This window comes from Oryza brachyantha, chromosome 1 (genome assembly GCF_000231095.2).
Source record: "Oryza brachyantha chromosome 1, ObraRS2, whole genome shotgun sequence".
Taxonomy (NCBI): Eukaryota; Viridiplantae; Streptophyta; class Magnoliopsida; order Poales; family Poaceae; genus Oryza; species Oryza brachyantha.
In genome coordinates this window covers 24608439-24626686 of record NC_023163.2, presented here as the reverse complement: position 1 = coordinate 24626686, position 18248 = coordinate 24608439, and the positions used below count along the sequence as shown (strand labels likewise).

The following is an 18248-nucleotide window of genomic DNA, read 5'->3' as shown; positions in this document are numbered from 1 at the left end:
GAAGAAGTAGCCCCAGGGGCAATTTCATCTAGCCGTGTGTTAAAAAGAAAATGTGATTTTTACAAATGCATAATATGACAAAACAAATGGTATCCATTGGTTGAGAATGTCATTTTAACGAATCTATCCCAAGGAGTAACATTTTGACGAAACCATCTTTTGGCAGTGGTATAATATCTAACTTCTCAAACACAGACACGGTATAACTAGCAACGAAACAATCAACTGCTTTGTTTTTATTTCAGTTTCATATTAATCAATGTATAACTCGTAGCTTGGAAAGATGCGTACTAACTGGTAAATGGTAATGCAGCGTTGGTTTTTTTACATGTCCTGAAATAGAAGAGAAAGCACAGTATGCTAGGGAAAACGGTTGTTGGGTTTATTGCCAAAAAAAATTACACACTACACATGTTATTTAGGAAGTAAAAGTTACTATGAAAGAGATCGAATTTCTTTTTGCTAATGGAAGGCGCCTTTTGACAACAGCAAGGTTCTCGAAGTAACTTTGGCTCCCATAGTTTTGTTTTTTAAAGAAAAAACAAAAATGTGTTTTTTAAATAAAAAATAATTTGTAAGTAAAACTTTTATGTATGTGTCAATAGCGATTTAAAAGCAAAAGTTATAAAAAATATAAAAAAACCATAAAATTAAATTTTAAAATTTAAATTTTGGCTTATAAGCAGCTGGAACTATGAATCAATCGATGACAACCTTTGTTTTCGCCAGCCCAACCCGGAGGAGGTTTTGGGCCGATTTGGTAGCCACCACACCCCAGGCCCAACGAGCGTCTTCCACAAGGGATTGTCGCACGCGCGGGAACGGGAGAAAAATCCCCCAAAATCTCCCGCGTTTCGCAAGTGGCGCCGCCGCACTCCACGCCGCCGGTACGCGCTACTCCCTTCCCTTCCCTTCCCGCCCGAGCGAGCACGATGGCCTCGGGGAGGGACCTCGCCATAGCGTCAGTCTCCGCCGCCGTAGGTGCCGTAGCCGCAGCGGCAGCGGTGCGCTTCCTGTCCTCCCACGGGGCCACCCCCGCCAAGCACCAGGCGCCGCCCGCGCCGTGCGCCGAGCAGCTCGAGGCCAACGGATGCGCCGCCGACCGCCCGCCGGTGCAGTCCCCCTTTGATCCCGCCAAGAGAGAAGGGTTCGTCCTAGTCACCTCACCGGCCCACGCAATTTGTAGTTGAGTGACGCGCGTTTTTAGCATCCTGTGTGGATTTGTTGCGTTTTTGCTTTTGCAGGTACATCTCCTGGGACGACTACTTCATGGCGATCGCGTTCCTTTCGGCTGAGCGATCCAAGGATCCTAATCGGCAGGTAAGGTTCACCGTCGTTGCTTGTCAGGCTGCTAGCGTAGGGACACCAACGAACGAAGCTGGGTGTGCGATGTGGTCGAGCTCACCATGTTCGTAGAGAAGTAGAAATGCCTTAATGAGGCTATCACTGCCAAAATCATTAAAATTATTAGAGCAGGGGGAGCGGGCTGTTGATAATCTACAGCGTTGTCGCGACTAATGACTTGTGATTTTTGGGACGATGTTCTGAGTTCTGAGCCTTTATAGCCCTACTTTAAAAGAATTCACCTCCCTATTTAGGACTGGATTTTGTTTTTGACCTTTTGCAATCATGATGTTACCACATACCTAAAATCCCTTGGAAGGATCTTCTGACAATACAACTCTACCAAAAGTCAAGTAAGAAGCAACTTGTAGTGGAACTAATGTAATGCCCACAACTTACACTCCAGAAAGGTGTAGTATGGGAAATGATGTTCATTCTATCTTATAGACAGACATGCCATTCTCTACTAAAGTTTAGCCAAAGTGCCAAGTCTCTTGATCCATTGTATGGTGCAGAACTCAAATCAACATCTTCAAATTTATAACTGTTCTAGCACTTCAAAATATTTTTGCAGATAGCAGTAAATAGCTAGGTCGTGTAGTAGGTGTAGGTCAATTGATAGTTCTGTAGCAAATGCAATGTTTCATTTTATCTCAAATTTGTTTACATATATCTTTCTCGTTCTGTGATGTTTGTAAATGAAAGATGAAATGCTGAAGTTTGTTTTGAATGTATTTGTTTGTTGTTGACATAAAGTAAAATTAACTCATGAAGTAGCTCCTACATGTTTGGTTATTTACCCATTTTATTAATGACTTTAATCTATTATCAGTCTGTTGTATGCAGGTTGGAGCGTGCTTGGTTAGCCAAGAGGGGATAATCCTAGGTGAGGTTAAAACTCAAGAATACCTTGTTCAGGATTGAAATTTATGCTCTTTTTTGCACTTTAATAGGCCTGCTGTTTCATTATAAATACACAAGGATACTCCCTATAACCATTGGACACCACACATATATTTATATGCTATCTTGAAACTAAAATTTCATCAATCTTGAAGCATTATGGGGCTATATCAATTTTAATGTGCCTTTTTCACTCTTAGGAGGTAAACTGAACCACCTTATTATCTTTTTTTCTTATCGATAGATAACTACATGATTGTTGTTTTTAATTTGACCACAGGATTGACCTATCCAGGTGTGGACTATTATGTGTACTGAGATAATGCCGTGTGATAGATTTCGGTTTCCATATATTAACATTATAACTTCCATATGTTACTGGCTAGATACACAATTGATATCCCTATCCAGTTGTGGCATTACTAGGATGGCATTATAATCTTGCAGTTTATGGTTGTTTGCAGCAAATTTCAACTAGCATGGAAACCTTGTTTTCAGTTACATATTTATTTTGACTTACCGTGATATTTGAGTTCTTTGAGCACTGATCAACTATGTTGGTATATAATACATTTAACTTTTTTCTGAAGCAAAATAGTAATGCAACTTTTTCTTTAAATACCATTTTGATTGGTCTCCGCACACTGCAGCATTGTTCCACGTGAATATTGTTTTGGCAGCCAATGCACCATTATTATATATGTCGTGTACTGAAAATATAAACCAGCTTTTTTGCAACCAGGAATTGGGTATAATGGATTTCCTAGAGGTTGTTCTGACAATAAGCTTCCCTGGGCAAAGGTATTAAATTAGTTAAGTATTTGTAAAGTCGAAATTCCTGTGAGGTGTTCACTTTGTACTTCCACAGCTTAAACCCCATCACGTAATATATTTTCCTAATTTCTTATCATTGCAGAAATCTGCAAATGGAGATCCATTGGAAACAAAATACCCGTAAGTAATGAATTTCTTTTGTACTATAAATTTGATTGGCACTATCTTTTATTTTTTACAAACACTCAAATATATTAGAATAAAACAGTAGCAAATACAATGGAACCTCAACATGAGGTGAGATTCTAGCAAGGATGATGAACAACATTTAAAGGACTTTTAACACTGTAATCACCAACCGGGAAGCAAGAAAGGAGGAACAGGTTGGAAACAACTGGATTCACCGCAGCAAGATACTATCTTGTATTGATGATTACAATTTACCTTAGCGGTGATAAGATAATTGTTTTTTTAATTCTGGATTCCCTAACTATAATCACGAGCCCTAGTTTGAATGTGTAGAATATACTAATTGGAAGACAGAAGCTTAAATCATGTGGGAGAGCGTCTTTTTGAACTTTTCATCCTGGGGGAAGAGAATCCCCACCTAAATCAATTACTCAAAAAAAAAAGGTCACAGCAACACTCTGCTGTACAAGAGGAGATGATTAGGGGCGGAGGCGAAGATAAATTTCCACACAGATTTTACATTTTGATGGTGAATTTTTAGCCTATGAACCCACAGCCCTACATCTTCTATACAGTTTCTTAGAAGAGTGATCAAAAGCAGCATATTTCGAATGTGGTAGAGCGTTGATGAGGATCTTTGTTCAAAATAAACAATCAATGTAAATGCATTTTTCTTCTCTATTTCATTCCATAATCTAGAGACCTTAAACCACACAGAGTCAGATTAATGAAAAATGACTAGAAAACAGCTGAATGCAAAAGAAGGGCAGCTTGGATGTAATTGTGTTGCACTGTTGATAACACGTGGGAAAAAAAAATCCCAGAGACTTGCGCATGTCAGCCTCATATGATCTAAAGGGAGTATCCTACATATGATCAAACAATAAATGTAGCTGCACTGCTGACTAGGAATTTATTGTCATGCTTCTTTGTCAGGCTCATATGATGCTACTGCTCCCTTCATATTTTGTCAGTTTGTAATCATAAAATGTGTATGAGATTATGCCCTGCTGTTGATTTCTCTATGCTTTACACTGGCACAGTACATAGTCATTCCTCATACACAAAAATAGTCTCCTATAGCAAGGCTTAGATGTTGGATTCTAAGTTCCTAATTATGACAGTCATCTTTCACCCTGGCAGCTATGTTGTCCATGCTGAGGTTAATGCTATTTTAAACACAAACCATGCTTCAGCGGCTGGACAGGTTTGGTCCTTCCAATCTTCTACACAAGCTCTTCGTTGATTTGCCTTAACCATTGTCCTGTGTTATCTTCTCTTTGCAGAAATTATATGTTACCATGTTCCCCTGCAATGAATGTGCTAAGATTATTATCCAGGTTAGTCTCTGTGTAGGATCAGTATCTTGAAGTTAACATGGACTTTTGTCAGCACGCATTGCTCTCGCTCTGCTAAGAAAATGCATTAAAACATTATATATCTTAATTATGCATTTCGTTAAACCTCACGACATATTAAACTAAAATTTTCATATTTACTGCTTGCTTTGCCAGCTAAGCTTTTTTCTCGAAACACAGTATAGATGGTGACGCTCATAAACACGTTTTACATAATTTATGAAAACCCGCATTGCATTTTATCACTAGCAAATTCATTTTTTCACTTGAAGAATCATTGGTCAATATTAACTATTGTGCCTTTCTTTCTTGCAGTCTGGTGTATCTGAAGTCATATATTTTGTCGAGAAAAGGATTGACAACTCTGATTATGTTTACGTAGCCTCACACAAGTTGTTATCAATGGCTGGTGTTAAGGTCAGGAAACACCAACCACAGATGTCACAAATACCAATCAAGTTTCAGGAGCCTCGTAACTGTACTAGGGAAAGAACGGTCTGCCTTTAAGGAGCGCAACATGGAAATCCATTTAGCTGATCTTATCTTCGTTTGTTTTCTCCTTGTCCCCTTCATATACCTTGCTGTGCTTAAGTATAAGATTTCTGTTGATCATGGGATTCATGGCAGCAAAGAACAAATCATTGTCTCTGTTCATTCAACGTCGTAAGTTGGCATGATCCTCCAGGATGCTGTTAAACAGAGTATGGAGTACATATCATGTCTCTATTTGTTTCACCACTTGTTAATTACTTTAGATCCTGATTGGCGAATGAGTTTATTAGAGCTGGGATTGGGAAGTACAAATGAGCGGATGGTTAGGATTAAATGAGGTGAAAGAATGGAGGTCTAGGATTACCTCTTGACAAGGCCTTCTCCAACCCATTTACCAAACAAGATCTTATTTTAAATAGATTGCACGTTGCTTATCGATCATAGAACGTACTCCCGCTATTTCATCAAAGCTGTATCATCAGATTTGTAATAATAGAAATCATTCTATTAAAATTTTACAGCTGATTCTATTCGCTCTAACATCCCTTAATAAAAGTATAATAGTCAAAATTCATCTAAATCCGGGTTTAAACTGACGAGTATTCGTGAACGCAAGAGTGTATAATATTTTCCATTTACGTGCAACTCTTGCTTGCAAAACGGGCCATCTGGGCCGTTAACGCACAGATCGACCGCAGGGGACAATTCATATCGATGAACGGGGGTGGTTGTCAAAAGGCGGCCGCGGCCTCCACTCCGCGCTCCACGTACCCGCACAGCCGTGATGACCGCCGTCCTCCCGCCGCCTCTCCGCCCGTCGTCCACCGCGCCGCCGGCCCCCTCCGCCACGCGCACGCTGCACGCGATCAACACCTGCACCTCCGCCGCCGCGCTCGCGCCCATCCGCGGCGCCATCCTCGGGGACCCCGCGCTCCTCCGCTCCACCACCGTCGTCTCCGCCTTCTTCCTCGCCTGCGGGCGCCTCCGCCACCTCGACCCCGCGCTCTCCCTCTTCGCCTGCCACCCCCGCCCCCACGTCTTCGTCTTCAACTCTCTCCTCCGCTCCCTCGGCCGCGCCCCTGCCTGCCCCCCGCTCCCGCTCTTCCGCCGCCTCCTCCGCCTCGGCGTCCGCCCCAACCGCTTCACCTTCCCTCTCCTGCTCACCCCCCTGTCCTCCCTCCGCGACCTGAGAGCCCTGCATTGCCAAGTGGCCAAGTCTGGGTTCGCGCTCGACAGCCATGTCCGCAATGCCCTTCTCGCGCGCTACGCGGCATGCGATCCTGACCTGGCGCACGCTGAGCGGCTGTTCGACGAAATGTCCCAAGCGGATGTTGTCGCGTGGACCACTATGATCACCTCATACAGGAATCGAGGCCTCACCTTCCACGCTCTGGCGACCTTCCGGCGGATGCTCTCTGCTTCTGTTGCACCCAACCGCGTTACCATGGTTGCTGCTCTTGGCGCATGTGCAGCCCATTGTGCGGTTGACACTGGCATCTGGATTGATAAGTACGTGCAGAAGCAGGGATGGGAGATGGATGTTGTATTGGGCACAGCACTGGTAGACATGTATGGGAAGTGTGGAAAAGTATCAGACGGAATGCGTGTGTTCTCAAAAATGGCCAATAGGAATGTCTATACCTGGAACTCTATCATTGGAGCACTTGCCCTTGCGCATGATGGCAAGACAGCATTGCAGTGGTTCTCTTGGATGCAGGATGATGGTGTCCAGCCAGATGAAGTTACACTCATTTGCGTTCTTTGTGCCTGTGCACATTCTGGGTTTGTTGACACTGGGAAGGAAATATTTAACCTGCTCGTGCAAGGTGAGTATGGGTTTCAACCTGGGATCAAGCACTTCGGGTGCATGGTTGACCTTCTTAGTCGCTCTGGACACCTTGATGATGCCTTTAGGGTTGTCGAGACAATGCCATTACAGCCAAATGCAGTCATATGGGGCTTGCTATTAAGGGGCTGCAAGGCCAGTGACTTGTGGTTGAGGGAGCATGTCATAATGCGACTGGTGGAGTTGGAACCTGAGAATGCATCACATTACATTCTGTTATCAAATTTGTATGCTGAGACAGGGAGGTGGCAGGAAGCTCATGGGATCTTGCATTGGATGAAGAAGAAGGGGCTGAGGAAAGATGCAGGATGGAGCCTTCAGATGTTAGAAGACAGGTCAAATAAATATACTACAGATGGATATTTGTTGGAATATGTTGAGTGAGGAACAACATTGGAAGGTAATTCAACATATGCCAAGTAGAGAATCATGCCTTTGCTTTCCCTCTGAGCTTGGAGATTGTGATCATGTAAGTTGATTTGGGAGCAGGAATTGTGGAAGGGTGCTTCTTGAATTGGTCATGGATAGACTGATATACTCGGGAAGCAAAATTGATAATACTCTAGTAATTCAATATCATCATTAACAGAGAGTGCTTAATTTTGGTGGAAAGCAGACAATTTGCAACTCCCATATCATATAATCCCATTATCTCCATTTTTCACTGGAAGTAATTGACTAGTGTACAGGTTATAGTCCTTAGGCGAAATGTTAATGGAATTATTTTACTAGCGATATTCTACAACAATGAATTCCTTGCCTTCTGTAGTACTATTTCAGAAATGACTTTCTTATTCTTGCGTAAGAGTTTCTATTTGCACTAGTGGTTCTACCGTAATATTTATAGCTTATATCAGGAAGGTTTTGCAAGGTGGTTCATTACTTCATTACTGTTAAATACAAACATAAATAATATTATTTAATGCCCCTGTTAGTTAGACATTGCCTTGAAGAATAAATATTTAGCTGGCTAGTTGTAAATGTGATGCAAAAGGGACAAAGCAAGGCTGTTCCTGATATTGGGGACATGGACAAGTTAGCGTGAATTGGTGCCTATGGCTCATTAGTGTTCTTACGGATGCACCTTCAGATTATCTTTGAATATATTTTTTGATGGAAATTATCTTTGAATATTGACACAAAAACCTACTATGTGCATGTTCTGAGGGATGCACCTTCCTAATAAGTGGTCACAATCAAGAAAGAATTGTCCTGCTGGTCCCTCATATCTCTATAGGCCACTCAGAGCTCAGATGATGAGATATTTTCTAGTTCAGAAGTGGTACCAACCATATAAAATAATTGCTAGGTTAATACGTGTCTAATTTCTTGAAATAGTTTAATAAGAGGATATATCACTTATATTTCAGTGCATTTTTGAGGTGGAGTGTGTATTTGAGACGGTTTCTTCCTGGGATGCCTTTCTGTCTTTGCTCATTTTGTCGTTTTTCATCTGACTCAGTGCCACGGATGTGCTGTCATTATATAGAAGCATGGAGCTTCCGAAAGGATGCATCTCTGATCCATTACCTCCCTGCAACAGAACATGGCTCCTCCAACACCAAGATTGGTAGTTCCTATAGATGTGAGCAAGAAGCCATGGGAGCAAAAAGTCCCTCTGCATAACCGTTGGCATCCAGATATCCCTCCTGTTGCAGATGTAATTGAAGGGGAATTGTTCCGTGTTGAGATGGTCGATTGGACTGGAGGAAGAGTCAGTGATGATAACTCTGCAGATGATATCAAATTCCTGGATCTCACAATTGTAAGTATATATGTCGCTCCCGCAAGAGATACTGATCGATTTTTTTTTATCCAAGTACTTATTAGAAAACAAGGTATCAGGGAAACTGACTATTGATTCCCACAGACTCATTATCTTAGTGGGCCCTTAAGAATAGTTGATGCTGAAGGGGTTCCAGCTTCACCTGGTGATCTTCTTGCTGTAGAGATCTGCAACCTTGGCCCACTTCCTGGTGAGGAATGGGGTTATACTGCCATATTTGAAAGGGAGAATGGTGGTGGATTCTTAACCGACCACTTCCCTAGTGCAAGAAAAGCTATTTGGTATTTTGAAGGAATTTATGCATACTCCCCTCAGATACCAGGTAGAATTTTCTTGGTATTGTTGTGGATGAAACTTTTTAATTAAGGATACTTCTATAATTCCACTTTGTGTATACCAGGTGTTCGGTTTCCAGGATTAACTCATCCTGGTATAGTGGGTACTGCACCATCTGCTGAACTTCTCAATATATGGAATAAGAGGGAAAAAATATTGGCTGAGACAAATCACGAGTCACTCAAACTCTGTGAAGTTCTACATCAGAGACCTCTTGCCAACTTACCAACCCCCGAGAACTGTTTACTTGGAAAGGTATGGCCTTCTGCCAGATCAGTGGTTCTACTTCAGCGCAAGGATTAAATAGAACATTGTTTGTTGCAGCACCAACAGTGCAGCAATTTTACATATAGATATCGATCTAAGATAAATGGTTATTGGTTAAAGAGCTCTGTATCCTTTTAAGAAACAAGCCATGTCTGTAATGCTTGTTATGTGATTCAGATTCAAGAAGGGACTGCTGAATGGCACAAAATCGCAAATGAAGCAGCAAGAACTATTCCCGGAAGGGAGAATGGGGGGAATTGTGACATCAAGAATCTAAGCAGAGGGTCCAAGGTTTATCTTCCGGTATTTGTTGATGGAGCAAATCTGAGTACTGGGGACATGCATTTTTCCCAGGGTGATGGTGAAGTCTCATTCTGCGGAGCAATAGAAATGAGTGGATTTCTTGAGCTAAAGTAATTACATTTTTTCTTCTCTACAATTCTGAGTACTTGTTACATTATAATTTGTAAATATAAGAGCGCACCCAAAAATTAACAGTGAAACAAAAAACTACTTAAAGGTGAATGAAATCCACTAATGTACCTATCCTTGTACTGTTAGTTCTTTTTTCATAATCCCTATATAGATACCTAGACTTGAACACCATCATAGATCATCCACATAGCTGCTTGCTTGAGAATTTTAATAATCAAATGGGCACATCAAGAATGTTAATTAATAGGATGCATTAGTTGATGCTTCTTTTCTGTAATTACAGCAAGTTAAAACACTCAAATGATATCTAATTGAGACATATTGCTTTGCATTATTTGTAGAAATCAGAATCACTCCACTAGAACATAGCACCAGTTGTTCCTAAACCATGTATCATACTTATACTGTATTTGAGAAACTGCATTTCCACTTGACTATTTGTGCAAGAGATGCTGAGTGCCTGTGAAAAATCTGTTCATGAAGATTTGCTTCTCGTTTGCTTGTGAAAACGAACTGATTTCATTCTTACATTTTGTTTAGGTGTGAGATCATAAGAGGTGGGATGCAGGAATACTTGACTCCAATAGGTCCAACACCACTTCATGTGAATCCTATCTTTGATATAGGTCCAGTGGAACCACGTTTCTCAGACTGGTTGGTCTTTGAGGGCATCAGTGTAGACGAGTCTGGGAAGCAGCATTTTCTTGACGCATCAGTTGCCTACAAGCGCGCTGTCCTCAATGCCATTGAGTACCTTTCCAGATTTGGCTACTCCAAGGAGCAGGTAGACAGGATTTTCTGTTATCCTGCTAGTATTGTGTGACCTGAACATTATCCTAAAATCAGAGTTTAATGGATTGTATACAGGTATACCTTTTGCTATCATGCTGCCCATGCGAGGGTAGGATATCTGGAATAGTAGACTCCCCTAATGCAGTGGCAACCCTTGCCATCCCTACAGCCATATTCGACCAGGTTTGCTGCCAACAACTCAACACAATTTCCATCAGTCTTTTACTCAGTATATCTGTAATCAATTAGTTAGTTAAAAGAATATATTGTACTATTCTCCCAACATCAAATATTTTTTACTAGGGCGAGTAATAGAACTAGACTGACAAGATTATGACTTGTTCCTTTGGTCTGATCTTAGATCTAACTAAGATATTGTTGCTAGGAGTTTAGTTTGGAGAAACTGAAAGGTAGTAATTTTGGCTAATAATTAGTCGTGAGTGTTGAGTACACTACATGTATTACAAGTCCACACTAAATCAGTACCACTCCTGGTAGACACTTTTTGCCGGCCCAGCCGAAGGAATCTGACCAATTCTATTAAGATTGGGGAAAATGGGTTACAAGATACTCCCTCTGTTTTATATTATAAGACTTAGGTTTGTCTAGATTCATCCATATATCAATTTATATGTTTTGTATATGCGTATAGATTCATTAGCATATATATAAATCTAAACAGGATCAGAAGTTCTTATAATGTGGAACGGGAATACAAATTATATCGACAGGATGTTGTCGAAACCTGGGAGAGCCTAGGAGCAAACTCCTGACTTAGAACAGGGTACTACTCACTAAGATTTTTGAAACATACCAGCTTCTTTCCAAATGGAAATTTCATCCTTGATATCAGCGAACAGGTGGACCACTGTGCTTGTTTTCTGATCAAACACTCTTACATTACATTCCTGGTAGACACTTGGAACTCCTGTGTAACAATCAAGGTATTTAAGGCTGATGGCCCAGTAAGATTAGATCGATCATCTACCCATAATGCTTTCTCTATTTAATTAAAGTAATATTTCTGATTACACTTGGTGATGGGCTTCAAATAATCAACTTACACGTTCACTCAGTGATAGAAGAGACTCAAAACAGCGTGAAATAGAACCCCTCCCCTGATGATTTCTGATTTACTACAGAAGACAAACTAGTAATTTGCAAATACAACTGCTTCCAGCAGTTGGGACGATAAATCACAACTAGGAAACATAAGGAACACAGATAAAAGCATATCATTTATAGTTATGATTTGGCCAACCCTATATTTTGATAGATGATTCGTTGATTTTTTGGCACAAGCTTAGACCATTTGTCTTATTAAAAAACATACATACGTAATTATCACTTAGTTTGTTGTGATTGGATTTATTATTAAATGTATTTTATCTATATCTCATATTTCCATATATTTTAAAAAAATGAATAAGTCAAATGGTTAAACGTGCTAAAAAAAGTCAACGGCATCATCTATTAAAATATAGAATATAATCCTGTTAATATCCATCATGCTCTGAGAAAAATGTGTAATAAGGGAAAAGTCACTTCAGTCCACACTCCTTCATAGAGATTTTTTTGGGTACGATATTTTTATTTTAGAACTTCAGTGTGTGACATTTGAATGGTGTCTAGGATGTAAAACCAAAACGCCTGAGTGGGAAACAAGGACCAAAGTTGAGAAGGCTTCCAGATGTTTTGAGATGCTCGTCCGATGGACACCTTCCTGTTACGGAGGAGGACCCAAGCAGCACAAGGGCACCTTAACTAGTGCAAAATGCACGGTCATGTTCACAGTTCCCACTATACGATCAGCAATTTTAAATCTTAATAATCGTATTTATCGTTCCAACATCTATGTGGTGGTGTCCATAATGTGGGTTACCTGTTGTAATCTATGCTCTCTCCTCTGACAGACTGCCCTATACCCTAGTAAACTCAGAGGTAGATACACAACCGAATGTTGCCGTATTTTCTATATATTGCAATTTGCTACCGAGTACCAACTCGTGCACTCGTGCTATCTGAGTTGTGCAAGTAACTGAATTTCTTGTTGACGTGATCTAATCGATATAGCGTCTCTTTCATTTTTCCCGTTGAATTATAGCTCTCAAGTTTTTCTTTCTTTTTTTCCCTAATATCTTATTTCGAGTGTGAATTAGTGAATTCTGTGCTAATCAGCCATGGGAGTGTGGGACTAAGCTAGATTGGAAGGTTTTAGTGGCAATCCGTAGCGCACTTTCAGACCCAGAATTAGAGCCACTTGTAGCTACTACGTTATTCATGAATAACGTGACGTTTCAGGTTTTATTCATGAATATTGTAAGTTTAGAAATGGTAGAATTTTCAGGTCGCATTTTGGTTGATCAGGTATGTTTGATTTTATGCAGGAAATGCGTCAATGCTGACGCATTTCCCTGTAACAAAACTCAAACAAACAAAAAAGTCTGAAGTTACTTTTGCTTGTTGGAAAGCACCAAACCCGGGGCTAGGCTGTTGGTAGTAATAGAATACTCCTCCCAACAATACTCTTTTTTTTTCCGAATATTTATCGAAATTTGGTTAAATTTATAAAATTTTGACAAATAATTTTGTGTTAAAATAAATTTATAAAACCTAAAATGGTCATGATATTATGATATTACTTTTCGAGAAAAATCTATGCATATCATTTGTTTTGTATTTAAATTAATTATTTGATTGTTTGTTGGAATTTTAAAAGTTTAACTAAATCTTATCTAAAATGATAAATATTTTTGACGGAGTACTGGAGCTACGTCTACGTTGGAACTTTATCAGAAAGAATCATGCTGTAGTAATAGAATAGCTTAGTGATTTAAGTAGTGTATCCTAGAAGACATGGGTGACGCTGTACCAACTACCAACAGACATGGGGCGTTGAATTCCTAAGGTGTCACTAGTTCAATCCCACTTTTGCACAAGCATAAATAAAGGTACACATACACAATCATAAAAAAAAAAGTACGCATACGTCAACGGAAGTAGTTGGTAGATACTCTCGACAAGGCCTATTATGTTATTCGGCCAAGAATGGCGTTTACCAGCTTACCCATTACAAACACTCGGTCATTTCCACTCCAGAAATGACACCACACATGTTTACATGTAACTACCAGCAGCGGAGCAGCATGACACGATCTAAGATCAGAGAAGCAGGCAGCCAGGAGCACATATATGCCCTCTGCCTTGCAGTTGCACACGAGAAATTACACGGGCACTGACTGACACACTGACTGTATAAGCACCGGGACGTAGTAGTAGTAGTAGGCTACGATGTATTATCTCGAGCTCAACCGGGCCGCGGGGCAGCGTGCGATCGATCTCACTTCTTGTGTGGGCTGTACTTGGGGCAGGCCGGGCTGAAGTGGCTGGAGAGCACGCGCGAGTTGAGCAGCTCGATGATGGGGCCGAAGGAGACGCACCGGGGCGCCTTGTACTGGTTGATGGAGGCGCCGCGGGAGATGGCGTAGTCCATCACCTCCTCGAACGTGCCGGCGCGCACCACCCGGATCTCGAGCGGCCCGATGGCATCGCCGTTGCGGCCCTGCCGGTACACAGCGTTGAGCGCCTCCTCCATCTCGAGGCAGCACCGCTCGAACGCGGCGGGGTCCGGCCACGCGCCGCCCTCGCGGACCATCAGCTCCCAGTACACCACGTAGTGCCCCGGGATGGTGGTGGCGTCGGCCTGGCTGGTGTACTCCACGATGCTGGCGCCGCGCGGGGCCAGCAGCGCCGACGCGCGCTCCACCGCGGCCTGCAGCTCCGCCTCGTCCGTCTTGTCGGAGTCGATGCTGAGGAGCACGTTCTTGCGGCGGACGAACCGGAACTGCGGCGCGGCGTTGTGGAACCCGGTCACCTGGAGGATGTCGCCCACGCGGTAGCGGCAGAGCCCCGCGTAGGTGGTGATCACCAGCTCGTACTCCTTCCCGACCTCGGCGTCGGCGAGGTCGACGAGCCGCGGCGCCGCCGCCGCGTCTGGGTCGTGCGGCATCAGCTCGAAGTAGCCCATGTTGGGCATGATGGTGTAGGACACCTCCGATGGGTCGCACATCGGGCGGAGGTTGAGGCCGAAGTAGCACTCCGACGACGCGTACATGGTGCACGCCATGGGGAGCCCCCCGCTGTAGAACTTGAGCGTGGGGATGTACTGCGCCATGGCGCCCGTGACGATCACGTCGAGGTACTTGGTGTTGGGCCACATCCTGGTGATGATCCCTTCCCACCTGTCCTTCCCGCACTCCGCCTCAACGAACGCCGCGAGCTCGGCGTCCGGCCTGACCAGCACCTCCGCCACGGCGTCGCGGATGGACGGCTCCGTCACCCTGCCGCTCATCGCCCCCGCCCTGATGTCGTGGGCGAGCTCCCTCCAGTGGAGCTGCAGGAACCGGATGGCGCGGAGGAGGCCGGAGGCGAAGACGGCGCCGACGCGGAGCACCTCCGCGCGCGCCACCAGGCCGCACAGCATCTGCGCGTACATGGACTGGAACGCGTCGGTGCACAGGATGGCCGCCGTCGGGCTCGTGTACACGTTGTAGGGGTCGAACGGCCGGTGCTTGAAGTGGTCGCTCTTGTAGTAGCTCGTCAGCACCGGCCTCGCCGGCAGCCCGCCGGGCGTCTTGCTCTCCGACTTGATGAACAGGAAGTAGAGCCCCTTGCCCTTGTCCAGCCCAGGCACGTACCTGTCGACGTACGTGCAATTAGTCTCATATTATTTTTATTTACCTTTAATTAATTGATTGATTAATTTGAGATACACATATTAATAATCACCATCTAGTTAGAGCATGTGCAATAGCCGGCTATAAGCCGATTATAAACATATTTTAAATAGATACGAGAGAAGAGAGAAGTAGTGAGCTACTCCGTACTAATTTGTAGCCAGCTGCAGCACGAGTTTTAAGACACAGTGTGTATGATATGTGAGACTATATATTTTTATAGGTAACTATGGTAAGGCCAGATAACTATAGTATGAATTGACTATCAGATTGCCTATAGATAAATTAGAGTTAGTTCTTGCTTTTGAAGTAGTCTATTATGCAGTGTCATGCATCTAGCTAGCTAGCTGGTTGGTTACGTCGTCAATTGTTAAGCAGGGAGGGATCAATGATCATGCAGTGCAATGACCACTGATGCTGAGTTCTGCATGCCGAATTAATTACAGATTCAGGCCGACGTTGACACAGCCTAGATAAAGATATCAGATGCGTAGTACGAAGACTGAGCAAGTGTGATGCCTAACAGAGATACATCAGTAGTTGCACCATTCCTTTCAGCTGGGATACATTAATGTGGGATCGACACAGGACACGTAATAATGCATGATAAAAATTTTCATGATCAGTGAGCAGTAGCACCACCATTATTAATTAAAGTGTGTGTGCACACACATGTTTATTCGAGCTAATTAATTTGATTGGTTCTGAAAAAAAAAAGAAACCCTCGCCTCTCGATCTTAGCTTATTTTAGCGCAACAAGGCCGGTAGCCGATTTGTCGCTTTGTTTGTAAGGTTACACTCCAACTTCCTGGTTACGTATGCAAGCGACTTTGAGCTGCTAGCTACACAATCTTATTTTAGGAAGCTAGCTTTAGCTATCGTTAGATGTCTTACAAATTAGAAAAAGGAATCTAGACACGCAGGGCAGCATCTCTAGCGTCTAAGACACAAACACATTAAATTTTAGGCTCAGCGTGAGCGATTAATTTAGCCACACCTCTCGCAAGTTGCCGGGTTTCTTAGGCAAACCGGCCCCTTGAGGTCATCAAGGCGATCGCTAGAAAAAGCATGGCTCACCCCCGGCCGGTCGATCATTATATTTATTTTTCCAAGTATTAATATATATTGTGCATACGCAATTAATTTAAACTGAGAACTGTTAGGTTTAGGTTGTCTCTGGAGATTATATGACATTGTTATGCCTTAAAACTAATGCACCTGGTCGATCAGCTTTCATCAGTGGCACTAGACTAGATCAAGATTTCATTTTTGAGGAAGAGTAAGAATTGCATGATGAACTGTTGGCCGGGACTAGTCAAGAAAAAAACGTCCCAATCAAAGGCGTGGTGAGAAAAAGAAAACAGTTAGATGGCTAAATTAAGTAGGATAATTAATATGATTAGAGATTCAGAGATGGATCACCCACAAGTTCATGACGGGCATGAGAAGGCTGTAGAGCATCTGCCGCCTGTTGAGCTCGTCCTCTATCGTCGGCATTAGCTTCCTCTCCCCCGCCGACGTCCCCGAGCTAGAATGATCAACCAAGCAACCGATTAATCAACGACATCTAATTTTTTTTTCTTGCTCGCCATCGATCGAGTCAATGGCGGAGCCGAGCCGGCAAAAGGACTGCAGATTTTAAAAAAAAATTCTCTTGGAGTGTACTACGCAGTACGCACCTGGTGAGGAACTCGGTGATGGGGTGGGAGGAGATGATGTTGGAGCGGTCGCCGTTGGCGATGCGCTCGATCTCCGGGCGGAGGTCCTCATAGGTGACGACGGGGACCCGGGCCTTGAACGCCTCCCGGTCCGTGCGCCCCTCCATGCCGTGGCGGCGGAGGTACTCGGCGCCGTTGTTCCGCGCCAGGATCTCCGCCAGCACCTGCTCCTGCACCCTGTCGAACCCCTTGGTCATCTCCTCGATGAACTCCAGCTTCTCGGCGTCCCGCTCGCACGCCGCCGCGGCCTTCCCGGCCGCCGCCGCCGCCACCTCCTTCATCGCCGCCGCCTCCGCCGCAGTCACCGCCGCCGGAGCCATGGTCCCCGACCGCAACCGAAAACTGTTAGCTAGCTCCTCGCCGGAGGGGGTTGGCGTTTCTTGCCGGCTTTGCTATGTCGCGCTCGCTCGCTGTCTGTCTGGCTCGCTTGGAGTGTGTGATGATGCGGTTGCAATGGGGAGGCGGGTATATATAGCGGCGCGCGGGAGGGCGGAGGCCGCCATGCACGTCGCGCGAGGCGGCCGAGGGGGGAGGCAGGGCGTGGCCCACGCGGGCGTCACTGCCCGGGCAGCGCGGGGGCACGTGGGCCCGCGCGGTCGGCCACGTCGGACGCCGGGCGGGCCCCGCGACGGGACGCACGGCCGGCCGGCCGGCACGCCCGGCAGCGAGCGAGCGAGCCATCGGCGCTGACGACGAGAGCCAAACGGGGCGGAGCGACGACTCCGTAATGGACTAATGGTTTTAATTAGCCGAGACCGGTCGGGGGGGCGATCAAACGGCTCCGGATTAATCAACGGGAATCCCATCCCATCTCAACTCATCCGACGGAGAAACGCTACCGTGAATACTTTAGAAAAATGTAGGATAATCTTACCACTGTCTTTTTTATTCTTATATACTTATATAAGGTAAGTTTTAAATTCTGAAACTTAAGTTAAAGTTGATTTTATGATTTTCTTTTATCATGTTTTATTTTATTCGTCTTTATGTTTAGATCACTAAGAATATATTATTTTCTATCGTTAATGAGTGGTTTCGTTTATGCTTATAAAAATACTCTCTCCGTTCCAAAAGTAAATTTATTTTTATTTTTAGATACAATATTTGACTATTCGTCTTATTTAAATTTTTTAAGATTAATATTTTTATTGTTATTATATGATAAAATATGAATAGTATTTTATATCTGACTTATTTTTTGAGTTTTTCATAAATTTTTAAATAAGATAGATGGTTAAACAATGGACATGGAAATAAGAAAAATACAGTCTT

At 43.5% G+C, this 18248-nt stretch overlaps 4 protein-coding genes across 4 annotated transcripts; 3 read left to right on the top strand and 1 right to left on the bottom strand.

Moving 5' to 3' along the window:
• Positions 1-847: 847 nt before the first annotated feature.
• LOC102708661 (deoxycytidylate deaminase) lies at positions 848-5398 on the top strand. Its single transcript, XM_006644698.3, has 8 exons — positions 848-1147; positions 1245-1320; positions 2191-2230; positions 2990-3048; positions 3164-3201; positions 4354-4417; positions 4497-4550; positions 4884-5398. Exons 1-8 carry the CDS (start codon positions 933-935, stop codon positions 5073-5075), a joined length of 738 nt encoding a protein of 245 aa, XP_006644761.1. The 5' UTR covers positions 848-932; the 3' UTR covers positions 5076-5398.
• Positions 5399-5844: 446 nt separating this feature from the next.
• LOC107303788 (pentatricopeptide repeat-containing protein At5g56310-like) lies at positions 5845-7250 on the top strand. Its single transcript, XM_015834491.2, has 2 exons — positions 5845-7055; positions 7148-7250. The coding sequence occupies exons 1-2, from the start codon at positions 5845-5847 to the stop codon at positions 7248-7250; spliced, it is 1314 nt and encodes a 437-aa protein (XP_015689977.2).
• On the top strand, positions 6136-12515 carry LOC102708385 (formamidase-like). The gene is made up of 8 exons (XM_006644697.3): positions 6136-7306; positions 8450-8671; positions 8777-9014; positions 9093-9283; positions 9473-9708; positions 10271-10514; positions 10598-10705; positions 12155-12515. The coding sequence occupies exons 1-8, from the start codon at positions 7262-7264 to the stop codon at positions 12284-12286; spliced, it is 1416 nt and encodes a 471-aa protein (XP_006644760.2). The 5' UTR covers positions 6136-7261; the 3' UTR covers positions 12287-12515.
• Positions 12516-13514: 999 nt separating this feature from the next.
• On the bottom strand, positions 13515-17398 carry LOC102699276 (probable indole-3-acetic acid-amido synthetase GH3.2). The gene is made up of 3 exons (XM_006646292.3): positions 16938-17398; positions 16685-16786; positions 13515-15219 (listed from the first exon to the last, which is right to left on the bottom strand). Exons 1-3 carry the CDS (start codon positions 17294-17296, stop codon positions 13863-13865), a joined length of 1818 nt encoding a protein of 605 aa, XP_006646355.2. The 5' UTR covers positions 17297-17398; the 3' UTR covers positions 13515-13862.
• Between the last annotated feature and the right edge of the window lie 850 nt (positions 17399-18248).